The sequence below is a fragment of the Anabrus simplex genome, chromosome 1, assembly GCF_040414725.1.
Source record: "Anabrus simplex isolate iqAnaSimp1 chromosome 1, ASM4041472v1, whole genome shotgun sequence".
Taxonomy (NCBI): Eukaryota; Metazoa; Arthropoda; class Insecta; order Orthoptera; family Tettigoniidae; genus Anabrus; species Anabrus simplex.
The window spans coordinates 797374931-797396573 of NC_090265.1; the positions used below are offsets into that span (position 1 = coordinate 797374931).

At 39.8% G+C, this 21643-nt stretch overlaps 1 protein-coding gene across 1 annotated transcript in view; it reads left to right on the forward strand.

The window, feature by feature from the left end:
• LOC136873596 (uncharacterized protein DDB_G0284459-like) overlaps window positions 1-14689 on the forward strand; it is a 76968-nt gene extending 62279 nt beyond the window's left edge. The window contains exon 4 of the mRNA XM_067146713.2: window positions 14290-14689. Coding sequence (XP_067002814.2) covers window positions 14290-14689 — 400 coding nt within the window. The remainder of the gene's footprint in view (window positions 1-14289) is intronic.
• Window positions 14690-21643: the final 6954 nt, after the last annotated feature.

The following is a 21643-nucleotide window of genomic DNA, read 5'->3' on the forward strand; positions in this document are numbered from 1 at the left end:
ACGGCACGGCCGATACTAGAGGTCCTCGTAACGGGGACAAAGCTCACACTGATATACATGATCAGCATTTATTCATTTATATATATGTGGTGGAGTATTTATTTATTTATTTAATTTATTTATTTATTTATTTATTTATTTATTTATTTATTTATTTATTTATTTATTTATTTATTTATTTAATCATTCAAAACAGCACTAGCATGACGATTATCAATCTTATTACCAGGGCGCAGATTTTGAAGATCTAATAAATGGCGAAATATGACCTACAAAATGACCTAAAAACCTCAAAAATGACTTCAATGAGCGACAAAATGTGCGAAATATATGAAGGAAAATGCATATTTACAACAAAAAATAATAAATACTATGTGACTCGTGCTGCTCCGCAGCATTCGTCATAAATACCTCAGATATCTTGTCTTGATATGCCTGTCTTAGTCATATAGTTTTGCCTGCCCTTTTCAATAGTTATGAACACTTATAACCGGTACATAATAATTGATTCGTTCGTGATGTAGTGTATAACACTTCTTTCCAAACAATATTCACTGTGACTGAATGTAGTTTCGGATAAGTAGACACTCACTTTTTCAAGAGTTTGTCCCTGCACTTTGTTAATGGTCTTACGGAATACCAGTCGACTTGATACCTTCCCATCGGTGCGTACGCCGACTGTTTTCTCTCAACAGCATATAAGTAATTAGGAACGTCCTGCCATCTGTTGAGTGTATTCAGAAGCTGGAGAAGGTCTGAGAATCAAAGAGTATCTAGCAGAGAATAGTATTTTTCCATGATCAGAAGAAGTGTATATTCTCTGGCTTGACAGTAATCATTAAAGGAAGTGTTAGCCGCTTAGCAACCTGCTAAGTACATAATGTATTGCGGGCTAGAGTAAACCTGAGCCTGCAAAAATTGGAGTGTTCATTTAGTGACTCGATTTTAGCATTAGGCTACTCAAAGTTTATTGAACTTAGAGACCTATAAGTGTCTGATGATTCACCGGCAGGTAATTCCGGAGAGAAAGAAAAGAATGAAGCTAGTCAGTCCAGTAGAACGGCCTGATGGACTGGACAAAATAGTTTTTAGTAAACCTTTTTAATATATAGTTGCGCATTGTTCCAATTACCTCTCACTCGCACTGGACTGAATACAATTAATAAGTATCATCAAATTATTATCTTTATTATTATTTACTAGCAAAGGACATGCAAAAGGCTACTACGCAACTCCAAATATTACACCCTGCAGCGGCTAAAATAGGTCTCCTGATCAACATCGAAAAAACACAGTTCACTATCAATTTCAAAGACGCCCTTAGAACGATGAGAGTCATTGATACCAAGCAAATCAAGAGAGCCAAAACTGTGAAGTAAGGCCTAACTTGAAGAATGGATTTCAGAAGACTTTAATGAAATGGTTGCTCTCTCCCTCGGAGTCAGCGAGGGATCCCACCTCTACCGCCTCAACGGCAGTGTCCTGGAGCGTGGTGAGAATACTGGGGAGGAGGACCAGTACATCACCTAGGCTGCCTCACCTGCTGTGCCCAACAGGGGCCTTGGTGGGGGGGATTGGAAGCGACAGACAAGGAAGAGGGACGGAAGCGTCCGTAGCCTTAAGTTTAGGTACCATCCCGGCATTTACCTGGATGAGAAGTGGGAAACAACAGAAAAACACTTCTAGGATGGCTGTTATAGGAATCGAAACCCCCTCTACTCATTTGACCTCCCGAGGCTGAGTGGGCCCCGTTCCAGACCTCGTACCACCTTTCAAATTTCGCGGCAGAGCCAGGAATCGAACCCAGGCCTTCGGGAGTGGCAACCAATCACAGTACCCACTACACCACAGAGGCGGACACCGGGTAAACTTACTTGGCATTCCGCAGCATCTTATTCTCTCCACTCCCATCTGTATCTTTCCATTTGTCTGGTGGCTCGCGCATTCGTGTCATGACTTTTGCCCCAACACTCGCTTGTAGTAATGTATTTTTATTTTACAATCTGCTTTACGTCGCCCGACACAGATAGCTCTTATAGCGACAATGGGATATGAAAGGGATAGGAGTGGGAAGGAAGCGTCCGTAGCTCTAATTAAGGTACAGCCTGGAATGAAATGGGAAGCCACGGAAAAACATATTCAGGGATGCAACTGTGGGATTCGAAACCCCTATTTCCCGAACGCAATCTCACAACTGCGCGCCCCTAACCTCACGACTAACTCGCTCGGTGTATTTATGTATGTCAGAGAGCTGATGAAAAAGAAAGTGCTGTACAAAGGGCACTAGGAAATTTTGCAATGTCAGTGAACGCTTTAGACTTTTCAAAATAACTTCCACCACACTCAATACACTTCTCCATACGTCGAAACCAGTCACTGAACCAACTCTGCCACTTTTCTTCGGTTACATTTTCACACTCTTGATCCCATGCCGCCAGAAGCTCCTCGTCGGATTCAAAACGCCGCCCTTTCAGCTTCATCATCACTTCTGGGAAGAATGTGAGTCACATGGGGCAATATCAGGACTGTATGGAGGGTGATCAAGCACAGTCAAACTTGATCTGGCAAGAAAATCCATTGTTACATTAGTACGATGTGCTGGAGCATTGTCGTGTTGAGCCGTGAACTTGGACGGAGCTGCTTGAGAGCCTGGATGACCTGAGGCAAGCAAGTCTCACTGTACCACTTCGCAGTAACTGTCCCTTCTGTTTCTAGAACGACCCGACTCAGGATGCCTCGTTTAGTGAAGAATACTGCAATCATCTTCTTCACTGACCTTGACTTTCGCACAGTCGCGGAAATACCTTCAACTTCAAACAGCCACACCTTGTTCTGGGATTTTGTTGGGACATCGTAATAATAAAACCAAGTTTTGTCACCTGTAACGATCCTATTGACGTTACGCAAAGTCCAATTTTCGAACTGTTTTAGCATTTTTCGGCACCATTTCACTCGATGTGCCCTTTGTTCCTCTGAAAGTGAATGGGGCACCCAAAGGGAACAAACCTTTCTAACATGGAGATGGTCGTGTAGAATTGAATGAATAGCTGGTGCAGGGATGTGGAGGGTCTCTTCTACCTGCCGATATGTCAACCACCTCTCTTGCTGCAACATTTTCCTCACAGCTTCAATGTTTTCCTCAGTCACTGATTCAGACGGTCGCCCAGAACGAGGATCGTCTTCAACCCTAAAATTTCCCCTCTGGAACTTTTTGTACCAGCGGAAAATTGTTGTCCGCGGTGGACAGTCTTTCCCCAGCACAGGAGCCATTTCCTCTAAGCACTGCTCAACAGTTAATCCACGAGCAAAGTTGTAGCGGATAATTGCGCGTCATTCACATCTTAACTTGCTTTCAATCCCACTGCTTGGTAACAACTGGTGTGAAGGTCGCGCCTTGCTGTCTTCTAGACCGGTTTTAACACCTCTTTTCATCCCTCACCATAACAGGGGTGTCCATCCAACCGTTTTTGCATATTGCAAAACTTTCCTAGTGCCTTTTGTATGAGCAAAGCAGTTTCCAGGATGAAAGAGAAGTGTCTAGCATAAGTAAGTCGGATTCTGCTCGAACCTCGGCTAAGAAACATACATTATCTTGAATATGAATGTCCGTGGATTTTTTAAAAGTTGAAAATATTTCTTAGCAGAGAAAGTGAGGGTCCCATACTACAAAAAAAAACATAAAATTAAGCAATTTCTTCAATTGTACCGAAAGTTGAAGGGCTAAATGATCCGAATTGTGAGTCTTGGGTAACTCTATAAAACTTTTAAAAAATACTATTTTCGGAAAGTCACTTACGACTTAAATGCAATTCCGGAAAAACAAACTAAAATCGCTTGTTTCTTACTCATATTCTTTTTCATTCGAATCCTAACCAAATTGACTTATTTACATAATTATTTCTGTAATGTATTCCTTGGTTCAATACCCTCAGACGTTTTCTGATTTTTTTAAATGTTCACACCAAATGTAGTTATAAGGGCTTAAGTGAAACAATGCATTGAGTCACATCAGCACTCGTAGTGGTAGAAAAAAGCAAACTTCTAATCTATTCGACCAGATAACGAAGACTAAGGAAAGGATTGTAATTTTAGGAATAGATAAAGAATATAGTATCATACTTTATTCTATGCTATTTACCTAAAATTCACAGCTCATATTCCTAGGGTATTTTCAATATTGAGTTGCTTGCCTGGATTTTGTTGCTCTTTTCATTGCGTACTCTGGAGGGATACGCCGGGCCACGTAGAGGGTAACGTCCTCTCTGTGACCGAGAGAAGTGTGATGATTTGAGGTGAAGTGACGGACGAAGGTAAAAGTATCCGTTGTGATGCCGGCATTTGGCTGGAAGTGGCAATAGCAAACCACAGAAAATCATTCTCAGGATAGCCGACGCGAGGATGGGGTTTTAAACCCACTGCCTCCTAAATGCAGAGTTGTTAAGCCGTAGACACGCCTCTCGGTGCCATGTTCCTGCTGTTTGACCCATTATACATGGCCGTAATTTGAGCATTTCGAATTACTAGAGGGTCCATGGGTAATTCGAGAGCAATTCGCGACCACAAAATTATTCCTAATGTTCTATATTAATAAACCTGAATGTAATAACGAAACCTCTGTATGGTAAAGAATATTCACACAGAATTAAAAGTAGACCTAATTCAAATATGTTTGTCACTTGGCTTTGTTCTCATTCGTAAAAGTACGAATCAAGAAAAAAATAGACAAAAAAGTAAAACTTTTATTTATTTTACATAATTTGATCATATCGTATTTTTACATAAAATGAAGTCTTCTCTTTCGTTTGAATTAAGGTCATTAATTACTTTTGAAAACTCAACATCAGTACTCCTTTTGACAGCCAAACAGTCTCTTGGACGATTGTGTTCCTGCAGTAAGCTTTAAAATACCTCTCACAGGATGCTGAATTCAATGGAACTGTAAAAAAAAAAGAACAAATAGGGAAGTTTAAAAACGAGTGTGAACACACTTTTCAAATACTTCTATGCAAAAACGGCAGATTTTTATAAGATATATGTTTTTTTAATCTTCCATTTTGTTTCCTTGAGCAAAAATTATACGGAGTAACGAAAAACGTACTTATAAATTATGTATTCCTATGTCTGTAATATTACGAAAATTTTGTTTCCTTCAAAATAGTGGGAGAAGAGGGAAGGCGGCAACTTTCACCCCCTTTCCACCCCCAAATTACGCCTATGCATTTTAAGTTCCTATTTTCTAACGCTGAAGACATCCAACATCAAGATGAGTTTGTTTTGAATAAATAAACTTCTTATGTGGTTTTGTTTTTAGATCTTTTGTTTTCCTGCTAGAAGAGGACAGTTATCCACTCTTGAAATGTCTCGAGACTCAAGCTGTCCCCATGAGCAGTAGAAGATTTTGTTAGGGGCGGTGTTATCGACCTACGAAGTGCTGCAACAGCTATCATTTCCTTGGTTATGATGATGAGAGTAGGACAGAGCACTCTAGCGGCAGTGGGATGCACTACCGAGAGGAGGAGATGCTCGCTACTTGTCCCCATGACGAGGTGGCGCCCCTGGGAATTGGGCAGTAGTCCTCGATCGATCCTTGGTTCCCCTCACTCTCTCCACCGAAGTGAATAGACGTGTTTCAGAGTTGTATGACAGGTGAAGTTGCTTCAAATTTTGTACACTCCCATGGAATTAAGTATTATACTACATGATTGATTGATTGATTGATTGATTGATTCATTCATTCATTCATTCATTCATTCATCCACCATTGATAGATTGATTAGGTAATCGAACATCCAAATGTAAATGCACATGGAATTGAGACTAGAAGATTTATTTATTTACTGCACACTACAGGATTTCTAATCCCAATCACAGTGGCAATTGTTTACATGTGTTTATTTTTCAATGTTTCAAATCAGTCTTATAATCTAATATCTAAACCATTCTAATAACACATTTACAAGGAAAAAGGAACAACATATCTAATCCTTACAAGAAACAAGTAGAAAAAATATCATAATTTCATATCTAAACTACCGGTAGTTTTAATACCCTAATATCTGAACTATTCTAATATTATGTTTACAGTGAGAAAGAAACAATATTTCATATCTAATCTAATTTAATTACAAGAAAGAGTAAAATAGAAAATTTAAAAAACGTAATTGCATAGCTAAACTATTATTTTCTTCTAGTTCTAACACTTAAAATTATATTTATGGGATAGGGCTTAATGTAGAATGTTTAAAGTACATGTTGTGGTACAAATCAGAATGACAAGTTACTTAGAGTTTTCATGGAGATGGTGAATTGTTGTAGAAACAGGTCTAGAGGTGCATAGAAGTCTAAAGAATTATATTTCGGAACTGCACTGTTGTAGACATTGCATAGCCTGTAGAGTGGGGAATTTTTGTGACATTTTTATTCTGAAAAGTCACATTTGTCCTCGCATTAAAGCGGGGCACGTGGAAGATCAAGAGGCATAAAAAGTTAGGGTTGTCAATAATAGAATTTACAGTTTTGTACAGAATATTTATGTCATCCTTTTGTCTCCTCAGTTCTGAGCTTTCTATTTCAAATTTAGGAGAAATTCGTTGTATGCTATATGTGGTTAATTACTGGGGTTTTGAAATGTATTTTAAATATCTTTGTTGGATGTTTTCGATCTATGCAATATATATTATGTTTTGTTTCCATCTGTGATGGATTTACAGCAATGCCTTAGTGTCAGTGAGTTGATGCTGACCGAACAGCTCATTGTGTTGAAGTGTTAGTCCTGATGGCAACTATCATTTAATTATATGGGAGTGATGTGATTTAAATCCAAACGTGTCGTCTTTAATATGATAAATCATTACCTTCATTAACTGTCCGGCTCCATGGCTAAATGATTAGCGTGTTGGCCTTTGGCCTAGGGGGTCCCGGGTTCGATTCCCAGCTGGTGTTAGAATTCATCCTAGGTGGGGCCGCATCCTCACAGACACGCAGGTCACCTCGAAAGACTTGCACCAGGCCTCTTCGGAGGCCACACGCCAATATTTCATTTACAATAGCGCCTTTTTGATAGGACTAGTTTGTTTCTTGCCACTTTTAGGTCCTACGCCTGCACAGATATCCAGACGGAAACAGCTTCGTGAGGTGATGGTGGTTGTTATTGCTTTAAGAAGAAATGAAATTGTCATAGGATGGGGATGGTGAACCTACGACACGCGTGCCACTAGGTGACACGCGAACACAACATACTAACATATTTTAATGTTTTTAATATATAATAAATAGGTAGAAAATATAGCAACATAGCACATATTAACATTACCCTTTAATGAAGATGTATGTCTCAATTAATGCTAGGCCATACTAATTTGATTTGGTTAAAGCAAAAAATGTACCTTATTCTTAAAATTTACCTTTTTTAATGTAATGTTCAGTGGTGTTTCCTTTCTTTCTTTCTTTCTTTCTTTCTTTCTTTCTTTCTTTCTTTCTTTCTTTCTTAACCCCTTTACACTCCAGGGTTGGTTTTTCCCTCGGACTCAGCGAGGCGTCCCACCTCTACCGCCTTGAGGGCAGTGTTCTGAAGCGTAAGATTTTAGGTAGGGGATACAACTGAGAAGGAGAACCTGTACTTCGCCTAGGCGGCCTCACCTGTTATGCTGAACAGGGGCTTTGTGGGGAAATGGAAAGATTGGAAGGGATATTCAAGGAACAGGGAAAGAAGCGACCGTGGACTGTTAGGTTTTTATTTCGTGTGGCTATTTCTCGTCGAGTGCAGCCCTTGTAAGGCAGACCCTCCGATGAGGGTGGGCGGCATCTGCCATGTGTAGGTAACTGCGTGTTATTGTGGTGGAGGATAGTGTTATGTGTGGTGTGTGAGTTGTAGGGATGTTAGGTACAGCACAAACACTCAGCCCCCGGGCCATTGGAATTAACCAATGAAGCTTAAAATCCCCGACCCGGCCGGGAATCGAACCCAGAACCCTCTGAACCGAAGACAAGTACGCTGACCATTCAGCCAGCGAGTTGTACTTAAGTTAGGTGCCATCCCGGCATTTGCCTAGAGGAGAAGTGGAAAACCACGGAAAACCACTTCGAGGATGGCTGAGGTAGGAATTGAACCTCCCACTATTCAGTTGATCTCCCGAGGCTGTGTGGACCCCTTTCCAGTCGTCGTACAACTTTTCAAATGTCGTGGTAGAGCCGGAAATCGAACTCAGGCCTCCGGGGGTGGCAGGTAATCACACTAAGCACTACACCACAGAGGCGGTTCAGTTATGTCAAAATAAAATCATGAAACATTCAGTCGAATGGATTTATATTTAATGCAATCTAATAAGTAAATGAAGTCAAATGAAGGCCTAACCGATGGTACACTAGACAGTAAACAGTAGTAAACAAGAACTTATTTGACGCGCTAGTCGGTGAAGGTTTGCCGTCCCTGTCATAGGGGAAAGATATGACACTTTGAAAAATGAAGGTATAGGCTAAAGGAAGGGAAAGTGTAAAACTAAAGTGGACCAAGGGAGATCGGATAGGAACGATGAAAGCCATGAGGCTTGCATAAGTAAAAGATTGCAGACAGTGGCAGGGATGTCTAGGTTTTCCATGACAGTTGATGATAGAACTGTTGGGGATTCAACCAACCTTCGAGCATAGACTAAGCAGCAGCAGCAATAACAACAACAACAACAAAATAAAATGTTCGTGTGGATCTAAGTAAGTAATCTTTCTTACATTAAAAATGAATAAGACAAAAATTATGGTATATCCTTTAAATTACAATGGTATTAACCCCAAACCCCATGGCACAACAGCCCCGATGGGCCATGATCTACCAAGCGACCGCTGCTCAGCCCAAAGGCCTGCAGATCACGAGGTGTCGTGTGGTCAGCACGACGGATCCTCTCGGCCATTATTCTTGGCTTTCTAGACCGAATTACAATGGTATGGTTATCATAAATATCCTTGCACAAAGTCCCATCCTCAGTTGGTTATAGCAATATTTGTATCAGTTAATAAGACACATTTACTTGTAGAAGAAAACAGCAATATGTTTAGGATATATTTTGGATTAATAAGTTTATAATAGATTGAAGAAGTTTTGGGGAAATACGATAGTTATGTTCATGGAAGGAGTTCTTATAGGTTTGCTGTAATTAATACCATTTCCGAAAACATATATAATATTCTCCTTTCAGTTCTTCGTGATCGCAGGAAAGAAGAATATTCTGGACAGTGAAGAATTTTATTTTGTGTGTGGGGAAATATCCCTCAGAATGACTATTCAAATTTTTCATGGCTCTAAAATGAACCATACAAATCAAACTTTCAAACCCTCCTTAGTACTACCATTATTGAACATAACTCGAATTATTATTATTATTGTTATTATTATTATTATTATTATTATTATTATTATTATTATTATTATTATTATTATTATTATTATTATTATTATTATTATTCCTTATTTCTCCGTTAGGGTCTTCTGCGGACCACGTGACAATTTCAATGCTTCATCCTTTGTTGTTCCTTCTTCCTCCTCCAATACTCCTCCATCTGCTCACTATGCCTCCATTTCCTCTCCTCAGACTATTTGAGCCTGTTTTCTTTCCCTCCCGACCTTGGAATCCTTCCATTCTTAACACTTTTTTCCTAAAAAAATTCTCTCTCTGTTGCTGCTTCTTCTCGTATATTGTTTCTTTCCAAATCTGTCTTGACCTCATGAATCCAGGTCGCTGTTGACTTCTTGTTCCAAAGATATTTGAAGATCTGTTTGATTAACCTGCTATCATCCATTCTGTACACATGTCCAAAAAACATCAATCGCTTCTTCGGTATTGTGTCTGTTATATTTTCTATGTTCCGGTATTTGTCATCATTACTTCTTGATTTCCAGAGTTCTGTAGTTCTTAGCGGACCGAGTATTTTTCGTGTATTTTTTTCTTTCCTGTACTTCTAATTTATTCAGCTCGTAATTCAGTACTAGACAGTCACTCGCATATAGGCATTCCAGTTTGACTACTGTGCTGTAGTGTTGTATTTTGAAAACCATTTTTTTGAACTGTTTCTCGCATTTCTTTACTTTGCTTATTCGACCAATTTCAGTTATTAGAATTTCTAGTGCAGTTTTTAATATTTGTAATAATTTTTTCTACAGGTATTCTGAAACCTGTTCTTTTGGCTATTTCTTCCAAGAGACTGACTTGTATTGCTGTATTTTTCAGGCAAAATCATCTGCAAATGCTAGACAGTTTATTTCAACACCTCTGTTCTTTCTTTCAGTGTTATTGGTGATAGCTTATGTTCTTTCAGTTTTTCATTCCAAATTCTTACTATTTTCTCCAGGACGCAGTTGAATAGCAGATTGAAATAAAATTTAGTGTGCTGATACGATTGTATACGATTCGTTATAATAATTAGTTCATTGCTGATGCTGTTCTTTCTTTGATATGATTGTTAAAAGATGCCATTGTTGTTTGAAGAGTAACTTCGAGATAATTGAATGAAAGCAATTTAACCGAGCTCGATAGCTGCAGTCGCTTAAGTGCAGCCAGTATCCAGTATTCGGGAGATAGTAGGTTCGAACCCCACTGTCGGCAGCCCTGAAAATGGTTTTCCGTGGTTTCCCATTTTCACACCACGCAAATGCTGGGGCTGTACCTTAATTAAGGCCACGGCCGCTTCCTTCCCACTCCTAGCCCTTCCCTGTCCCATCGTCGCCATAAGTCCTATCCGTGTCGGTGCGACGTAAAGCAAATAGAAAAAAAAGTAGAAAGCAATTTACAACATTCAACAACCACAAAAACTTTCAAAAAAAAAGAGCAGTGATACTATTTAAAACAGCTATAGCTCCAATAGCAACTTATGGGATCCATATAACCTGGGACAAACTTAAAATTAACCACCTATAATAATAATAATAATAATAATAATAATAATAATAATAATAGTAATAATAATATCGTGTGGCTATTTCTAGCCGAGTGCCTCCCTCCGATGAGGGTGGGCGGCATTTGCCATGTGCAGGTAACTGCGTGTTACTGTGGTGGAGGATAGTGCTATGTGTGGTGTGTGAGTTTCAGGTATGTTGGGGACAGCACAAACACCCAGTACCAGGGCCAACGGAATTAACCATGTAAGGTTAAAATCTCCGACCCGACCGGGAATCAAACTTGCCTTACACCTGTATTTATTCATAATGGTTTTGATATTTCACCAAAAAAAAAATACTTTTGATATGGTGCCTGTGAGGGTTTCACGGATTATGTTTACTAATTTGGCTTTAACTCCGAACTCTCGGATTATTTTATCTAGAGTTTCCACCATCAACAGAGTCAAAAGCCCTTTTTAAAGTCTATAAATGTTGCTGCTATGTCTTTGGTGTGCATTAATCTGTGACGGATTATGGACTTCAGGTTGAATATCTGTTCTGAGCAAGATCTGCCCTTTTTAAATTCCCTCTGATATTCACCAAAATGACTGTCAAGAGTTGCTTCTACCCCGTTCAGTAATATTCTTGAAAATATCTTATAAGAAAATAGAGAAGAGCTCCAGAAAGTACTAAACAGACTCCCTTTATGGGCCCGAAAGAATGACTTACAAGTAAATCATGACGAAACTAAACTATTGTGGTAAATTCTCTCCAAAAGATACATTGATCCTTCAAAATAAACCTCTAGAAGTACTGCCAAAATTCAACAATCTCTGAATTACTCTTCAAACAATATTGGCATCATTTAACAATCACATCAAAGAAAGAACATGAGTAATAAACTCAGTATTATAATTAATCATATACAATCTTATCAGCACACTAAATTTCATTTCAAAACTGGTTTTCGGAATCTAAAGTCTTTCATCAGTGTTGAAATTAATTTTAAAGACATTTTGTTTTATATGAGTGTGTTGTCACATTCAGTTTTAAAACAGTTAAAATGGAGCCCTGTTGAGATCGACTGTAAAATAAGAAAAGAAAAAAAAACAAGTGTAAAAGCATGCACACAGTATATATAAAATTTAATAATAATGTTGTAAAAAATATATATGACATTTAGTGTGCAGATACGACTGTATGTGAATAATTATAATCATGAGTATTACCATCAGCGATGTTAATAAGATGGCTTTGATATTTTATAATCACCAATGAAAGCAATTTACAACATTCAGCAAGCACAAAAGTTTTCAACAAAAACAGCAATGATACTATTTAAAACAGCTATAGCACCAATAGCAACTTATGGGATCCATATAATCTGGGATAAACTTAAAATTAACCAACTATAATAGACCAGCATTTGCAGACGATCTCGCGGTTTTCGCTGATTCCTTGGATGTGGCCACGAAGCAGATCAACCAGCTTCAAACACAAGCTGCAAAGGCGGGCCTCCAAATCTCCTTTGAGAAAACGAAATTCATTACAAACATCAAACTGGCGCCAAGTGAGCTAGAAGGGACTCACGGAAAAGTCAAGCGAGTTGAAAAATTTAAGTATCTTGGTGAATGGATAGAACCTAACTTGTCCGAAAAAGAAGCCTTTTCTTCACGCATGAATAAAATGGAAATGGCTTACCATCTGACTAAAAATGTCTATAACAAAAGATCTATATCTCTGAATGCAGAAATCAAACACTATTGCACTGTTATCCGGCCAGAGGCTCTATATGCAGCGGAATGTCTCGCCATGAACAAAAAAGGCATGATGGAGAAATTGGAGGCCAAGGAAAGAAAGATTTTGAGAAAAATCTTGGGTCCAGTCAAAGACAACGGCGAGTTTAGGAGACGGCACCACCAGGAGTTGTACTCGCATGTGGAGAAAATAACTGATGTGATGCGAAAAAGGAGGATTACTTTTTATGGACACATGGCCCGAATGAATTCAACACGGTTAACCAACTGCATTTTCACTTCCCTCCAAGAGAAAAAGGCAAAGGGGGCATGGTTCAGGGAGGTACAGAAAGATCTGCAAGAGATTGGAATCTCATTTGAAGATATCCAGGAGCGTGTCCCACTTAAGAAAAAACTCCAAGAACATCAGAGTTTCCTACCAAAGCCGAAGATGAAAACTGGAAAGGCATGGACGGAAGAGCGAAAGGAGCAACACCGTATACGAATGAAGGAATACTGGACCAACATTAAAGCTCAAGGGAAACAGTTGAAATGACGTGGTCCTTAGTTGGCCGAGACGAAACAATAATAATAATAATAATAATAATAATAATAATAATAATAATAATAATAATAATAATAATAATAATAATAATAATAATAATTTCGTGTGGCTATTTCTAGCCGAACGCCACCCTTGTAAGGCAGACCCTCCAATGAGGGTGGGTGACATCTGCCATGTGTAGGTAACTGCGTGTTATTGTGGTGTGTGAGTTTCAGGGATGTTGGGGACAGCACAAACACCCAGTACCCGGGCCAAGGGAATTAACCATGTAAGGTTAAAATCTCCGACCCAGCCGGGAATCAAACCAGGGACCCTCTGGAAAAAAGGCCAGCACGATCATAATTTAGCCATGGAGCCGGACATTAACGACCTAATAACGCTAAAGAAAGTTAAAGCTCGTTATATGAAACGAATCCTGGGTATCGGGAAGATAGCACTATCAAGACTGACCTATGTCTTACTAAAAGAAACTTTCAGCATAGAAAACATCAGAATGGAGATATACCTGCCAAACACTAAGGCATACGAGAACACATTCCAAATTCTCACAGACAAATGCAGCTATATCTAGAACGATTTTTATTCAACAGATGCTATAATAACGGATGATTGGAAATAAGCAAATTACGAGACGTAACATCGGGATAAGCAACACGGTTTTCATTACAAGTTCTGGCAAAATAAGAGATTTCATCATCCGAATGAAAATTGTGTGTGTAAATTGTGCAATGAATACTGTGAAAGATATCATGCAAATATCTGCAGTAAAAGACAAATATCAATAACAAAACTAGGACTAATGTAGCATAGTCTTTGTATTTTGCACATTGTGCGCATTTTTAATAATAATAATAATAATAATAATAATAATAATAATAATAATAAGCCACTGGCAAAAGGGATATACTTTATAGTTGTTGACATCTTGATGTTTACCTTTCTTACACAAAGGATTATTATTATTATTATTATTATTATTATTATTATTATTATTATTATTATTATTATTATTATTATTATTATTATTATTAATGGATATTTGGGGATGGGAAATATTTCAATTTCTAATCATGAAAAATTATCATGTTTATTTATTTAATACTCTTTACTTTCGTATGTTCCAGGTGTGCGCAGAAAATTGTGACGCAGTTAGAAACAACGCCGTTGATAAAGACTTCGTCGTCCAACTACTTCCGGTCACCGCTGAGGCCAGCTAACAAAGAGGACAAACGGAAAGCAGACAAGAGGAGAGAAGATAAACGAGATAACGAGGAAAATCTCGAGAACAAGAGGAAAGAGGAGAAAATGAAGAAGGCAGATAAGAAGGAATCCAAAGCAGACAAAAAGGCTGACAAGAAAGAAGAGAAGAAGGATGCTAAAGTGGAGAAAAAGGACTGTAAATCTGAGAAGAAGGAGAGCAAAAAAGAAGCGAAAGCGGAGAAGAAGGAAAGCAAAAAGGAAGCCAAAGCTGAGAAGAAAAAGGAGAAAAAGGAAGGAAAATTGGAAAAGAAGGAGAAGGAGTAAGCGATCTCGCTAAGATCAGGGAGGAATGGAGAAAATGAAATTAAAAAACAGACCGCTATTATATTCAATTGTAAATATGTTTATAGAGATAGTTTTAATATTAATATTGAAACATGTAGGGCATCCTCAGTGAATCATACACATTCATACAGACATTAAACATTCTCATACAGTCTCCCTTTCAAATCTACGAACTGGTCATGAACGTATCAGAGGCATGGATCTCGTTGCTTCCGAATTTATAATCTTCCAGTCATTCCAATAATGGGTCAATCAAGATAACTAAACTGAATGGTCAGCGAAATGGCCTTCGGTTCCGAGGGAAAAGCGTTCGATTCCCGGCAGGACTGAGGATTTTCAGTGCGTATGATTGATTCTTCTAGCTCGGGGACTGGGTATTTATGTTCGTCTTAGCATTACTCTTCATCTACATACAACATACCACACTATCAACCAGCAGAGAATAGGCCTACATCTCTCCACATACTGTAGAGTTGGCGTCAGGAAGGGCATCCTACCATAAAACTGAGCCAAATCCTCATCACGAGCCAATCCCAATAAGCTGGGACAAAGGAGAGGAAGAAGAAAATTTCCCCTACAGAATGTAAATCATCTCCAGTCTTTTAAGCTGTGCAGAAGGATTCATTCGAACAGAACTTGCACTGAACTCCAAGAAGATTTTCCCTCAAGAAATACACGACTGAATGAATAGTTTTTATTTCTAGATTCACAATAATATCTAACTGAAAGGAACTTCAACCAAGGAATAGAAACATCTTCATTTTTAAATTAAAAATATACCTTCATCGCGTTTCCTTTGGTACTTTTTATTTTAATTCAGACGTTTGATACAATATGAACTTGTGTACATCATTACGAGATCCATTCCATATTGTCCATGAACCAGTTTCGTAAATCACTCATAATTCATCATTTTTGTATCCTAATGAGCGGAAGGAAAACACATACGTGGCAAAAGCAACAGCATCTGTCAAATACATATCCTCCCTCCTATGATGTTATCCTCTGAAACTAGAAATCAGGTTACTTCAAAAGATTTAGTATTTAGAGTAATTTTCTGATAGTATAACTCAGCACACGCGTTCAAAATCAATTTCAAATATCCATAGTAACGATTATTTTTCTGTCTAATCGTAAGATGAAATCTCCACACGATGGATGGCGGGATTCGTTATTTTAATGACATTATCAGTCTCTCTCATAAAGATAGTGGATTTCTGTGGATTGTCGAACACCATCCCCTCTTAATACTAACCAGAGAATAAAATGGAAGAGGTCAAACCCTTGAAAGAATCAGGATATCGTCAAAAGAAAGAGAAGATCTGCGTAGGGTGTCAAAATGAAACAATCACTATCAGTCAAAGTACTGTAGTAAGAGAAGTAGAGTCGGACAAGACAGGTCGGATGGGAAAGGTTCAAGGCTTAAGAAAATAAAATAATATTTTAATGTTATTTATTTACATTCCCCTAACTACCTTTGACGGTTTTCAGAGACGCCGTGGTGCCGAAATTTTGTCCCGCAGCTACCGACACGAAGCTGATGTATTTGAAAATCAAATACCACCGGACTGTGCCAGGATCGAACTTGCCAAGTTGGGATGAGAAGGACAACGCTTCAACCGTCTGAGCCACTCAACCCGGCTAAGAAAACAGAAGCAGCATCAGGCTCAGCTAGGAGTCCCTTGATAACCACCCCACTCTCTCCCCAGTTGAGAACCTCTGAGGGGAATGGATTTCGTCTTCCAACATGTAAAAGTATCGAAACAAGAGCTTTCGATATCCTGAACAATATTCCATTAAGTTCAGTCCTATTTTAGATATGATGTACATTACGCTGGTGACGGTGGTGGTGGTGGTGGTGGTGGTGATTTGGTGGTGATTATTGTTTTAAGAGGAGGTACAACTAGGAACCACCCTCTATATAACACTAATCAGAGGAAAAAATGGAAGGGATCCGACACTTCGAAAAATGAAGGTATCGGCCAAAGAAAGACCAGGGCCACCAAGAGCGTGAAAATGGAAGACTCCCTAGGCCTCCACACCTAATACCGTCGGGGTCGGAAAAGAACAAGGTTTGGCCAAGAAAGGTCGGATAGGAAAGATGAAAGTGAGGAGCTTGGTACAAGTAATGCCAGGAGTCAGCTAAGGACCCCGTGGTCGCCAACTCACGCCCCCAAGTTAAGAGCCCCTGGTGCCCCTTTCATTCGCCTCTTACGACAGGCAGGGGATACCGTTGGTGTTATTCTGCCGCCCCCACCCGCAGGGAGACACTGGTGACGTCATTGTGTACACAGTTGATTTCAGCAAACTTGTAAGTGCGTGAGTGTTGATATCGTTACCATAGCCACGGGACCTCCAGTTTTACGTGGAATCTGAACCACGGGGACATGACTTTTCATTTCAAAAATGGCATGTGCTCGAATTCGAACCGGGGCCTTGTTGCTGAGGATTCAGTGACTACGCATCTCAGCATTCACGCCTGCAGTTAATTTAAGGATGAAGACGACGACAATAGTGACAGCAATGTCAAACCATTCGTATGGAATACCTTGAAATGTGTACGGCGCGAGGGTGAAACCACACATCAGGTGTGAGGGAATTCTTCAAAGTGCCTTTCAAATGCCTTAACTTTTCCGAGGTCAACATACGTTGCAACATAACCAATAACTTCATTTCAGGATTCAAAAGCAGTCTTCAAAAATACAGTTACACCTTTCTTATGAACTTTGAATGAGGTGGTGGTGGTGGTGGTGATTATTGTTTTAACAGGAAGTACAACTGGGGAACCATCCATAACACTAATCAGAGAGAAAAAATGGAAGTGATCCGACACTTCGAAAAATGAAGGTATGGGTCAAAGAAAGACTAGGGCCACGAAGGGCGTGAAAATAAAAGACTCCCTAGCGAGTCGGGGTCGGAAAAGAACAGAAGTTGACCAAGGGGGGTCGGATAGGTTAGATGAGAGTGAGGAGCCTCGCACAAGTAATCGGAAGCAATGCCAGGAAACAGCGAAGGGCCCGGTGGTCGCCAACCCACGCTTCCAAGTTCAGAGCCCCTGAGACCCCTTTTAGTCGCCTCTTACAACAGGCAGGGGATACCGTGGCTGTTATTCTACCGCCTCCACCTACAGGGGGAGAATATCCATAGTAACAATTATTTTTCGATCTAATCGTAATATGAAGTCTCCACAAGATGGAAGGCGGAATTCGTTATTTTAATGACATTATGTCTCTCTCATGAAGATAGTGAATGTGTGTGGATTGTCGAACACCATCCGCTCTTAATACTAAGCAGAGAAGGAAATGGAAGAGGTCCAACCCTTAAAAGATTAAGGATATCGTCAAAAGAAAGAGAAGATCCGTGTAGGACGTGAAAATGAAAGAATCACTACCAGTCAAAGTATTAACTTTGTCATTTTATTGTTGATAGAAACAAGACATGAAGCTGTTGGACTGTGTTGCTGTTTTATGCAAAGTTTGCCGGAATTTCCAGTACATTTCAGTATTACCTCTACTCAATCCGAAATCATCAGTCTACAAAGAACCGAGCGAGTTGGCCGCGCGGTTCGGGTCGGGCAGCTGTGAGCTTGCATTTGGGAGATAGTGGGTTCGAACTCCACTGTCGGCTGCCCTGAAAATGGTTTTCCGTGGTTTCCCATTTTCACACCAAAAGCAGGGGCTGTACCTTAATTAAGGCACGACCGCTTCCTTCCCACCCCTAGTCATTTGCTATCTCATTGACGCCATAAGAGACCTGTCTGTGTCGGTGCGACGTAAAGCAAAAATTGTAAGTATACAAATGTAGTTGATTTTACTAGGGACACCAAAACATTCCCCTGAGGCGGCTACAGGTTTAAGGAATGCCGCCTGTAGGATGACATCAATTGTTTACTGATACATCTTCAAATTCGTATACAAAATGAAAGACTTACACCATGTGTTTTAGTCATCGCCAGGCTGAGTGGCAGGTTCGATCCTGGCTCAGTCCGGCGGTATTTCAATGTGCTCAAATACGTCAGCCTTGTATCGGTAGATGTACTGAAATGTAAAAGAACTCCTGCGAGATACACTTCCGGCACCTTGACGTCTCTGAAAATCATCTAAAGTAGTTAGTAGGAGGTAAAACAGTAACATTATATTTGTTTTAGTCATCTACCTATACCGACCAGTGTTCTGATTCAAGCACAGCAGTGCTCCGTATAATTCCCTGTACCACCTTGAGCTGATGTAAACAACACGATTTTTTTCTAAGACTGGCGTGGAATTGACCCTTCTTAATGATCAGGAGAACTGCTCATCACAGTAAATGCTGGAAACCGTGATTTCGATGCACCAATCGTTTGCTTTCACATGTCTGCGCGTGCGAATATCCCGCTTGCTCTGTCCAGAGTACGTCAAATCTTCACGTGTTGAGCTCTGCCGGTGGTTTCTGAGTGAAGTGGAGTCAGGACTTTTGGATCATCAGTTGTTTATTTCTTCAGATGAGACCTGATTTAGCCTATCAGGGTATGTGAACACACAGAACACGCGCCATTATGCAAATTCCTACCTGTACGTCGAAAAGCCGTTGCATAATCTCATGTTTTGTGTGTGTTGGGTAATGTCTGTTGTCCGCATCGTAACGCAATTCTTTCACCAAACTGTTAATGCTAACCGGTATATCCGCACACAGCTTAATCCGTACGTGGATCATTTCACAGAACTTCAACGACTGTATGGATTTTATCAGCAAGACGGGACAACAGCAACAGGACAAAAGCAGCAGAGGCACTGCAATCTACTGGCCACCTCGATCACCTGATCTCTCTCCCTGTGATTTTTTATCCGTAGGGCAAATTGAAGGGACAGGTGTACTCCTATAATCCCCACACACTGGAAGAGCTGTAGCACAACATTCAAAATTCTATTACTGCTATCCCTCAGGCAGAGCAGAGCTGCTACGCGTGTCTCACAGTTTGATCAATCGAGCACAGCGGACGGGGGCATTTCCAGCATTTTCTGTGATGTTCATTAACAAGGATCAATCCCTCATCAGTCCTATTGTAAATATTTTCCAGGCCAGTTTTATTTTTCCCTCGCGAGGTATTACTAGGGCCCACCGGAGTTAGAGTCTGACACCCAGCACCAGCAGGAAGAAAAACTTGACTACCACTGCTAGAAAATGGTTCGTTTCCATGACAACGATCCCAAGGATGCTATCGCCACGGAAATAACGTGCTCTGTCTTAAATGCTGAAATTATTAGCAAGAGCCTAGGAACGGGTCGAAGTTGATTGAATTCCAATAGGCCTAATGTTTTATTTAACACTCAGTGTGTATCATCGAAAAACTATGTCGTCAGTAAAACATGGAGTGGTTGAGAGTTGAATAACTCACATGTCAATACACAATCTCTTGGAGGAATAGTGGTAGGAAGAAAGAAGAACCGGTACTTGAACAACCTGGGATTTGATTTATTACTCAATGCACTGTAACAAATATAAATTCGATATCAGTAAGAACAGAGGAACCTGAAAAAGTATAGATATCTGCAACGTTGTATATTTTGGGGCAATGGAATCTCAAAACCCATTTACTGTTATGGATATCTGCTTCCACTTCTCAAAATCGTCAATACAATCTCTATGATAATCAAACTAAATGAAACTTCCAAGTAACAATCTTGAAATACATTTTCGTTCAATATATAAATAAATTCAACCTAAAAGTGTGTCCTATCTTCAAGATGGAATTATCCTTTCTTGTCCCGTTATTATAAACACCTCCTTAAGACGCTGAAATATTTCAAAGAAACGAAGAGGAGCGTTGGCGCAGTGATTAAAACACTCGACTCCCAAACTGACTGTACCCGGTTCAAATTCCGGTGACATTGTGTGAGATTTTTACAAGGACCTGCATATGACAATCTACAATATGGGTGAAGTTAATGTGGTCGAGAAAATTCAATGTGCATTGAAATAGTCTTCAGCAGTCCTACTAGCATCGGTTCTGTAATAAGACTTACCTTGCCCGAGAACGCAAAACCGAGTGTCGCGGTAGCTCAATCGGTAGAGTAATTCACCAACAAGGTAGAAGTTGACTAGACGTCACGCCAGCCAATTTTGCTCTGTACTAAACATTCACGCCTTAGGAGATGAATGCACCCTAATGAAACTTCAATGCTCATTTAAATCCTAAAACTACAGAACGATTCTGCCTTCATCTTATCAAAACATGCCGAAGAGATGTTTAGTGCGGTACAGAACAAAACTGGCCAACCAGACACCATTGGGGATCGAACTCGAAACCTCCCCCATTTAAGCCACGAGGGGTTAGATATTTCTTGTCTTGTTGAGAGGGATCTGTGCTAAGGTATGGCACTACAGTCAGAGCAACTGTAGAGTGTGCTAGTCGCCCGCTGTGGGGTATTCGAGCGAGCATCAGACGCGAAATCAGAAGGTTGTGGGTTCGATTCCTGGTATCTACTAAGCCATTTTTATTCGGCATGTATAGGCACGACATAAGGAGCTGAACGTCTAATATAATGCGGTTGTGTAAGGTGAACCTTCAGTCCATACAACGATTACTGTCGAGTAGTTCAAACGTCCTTTCAGTTCGCTTATTGTGGGAATGATTTAATTTCTTGTTTCCAGTTTGATTCTTATTGCTTCTGTCATTTAATTATTCTAAGTATTTCTTCCTTTCGCTCCTCACTGTACCATTCTTTCTCCTCTTTATTACTTTCGCTTTTACCAGTATTTTGTGTGTCTTTCACTACTGGTCATCATCAAAATGCTGAGTGTTGAGGCTCATGAGCAAGCTCTTCCTCTCTCTTGGCCAAAGTTACTGCTGGAAGCAGAGATGGATAGTAATTAATTATTCTCATCTAACTCATTGTCACTTTCCTTACGATTTTCTAATGCAGTGCCACCTCAACTCAAGTTCGCATCCGTACG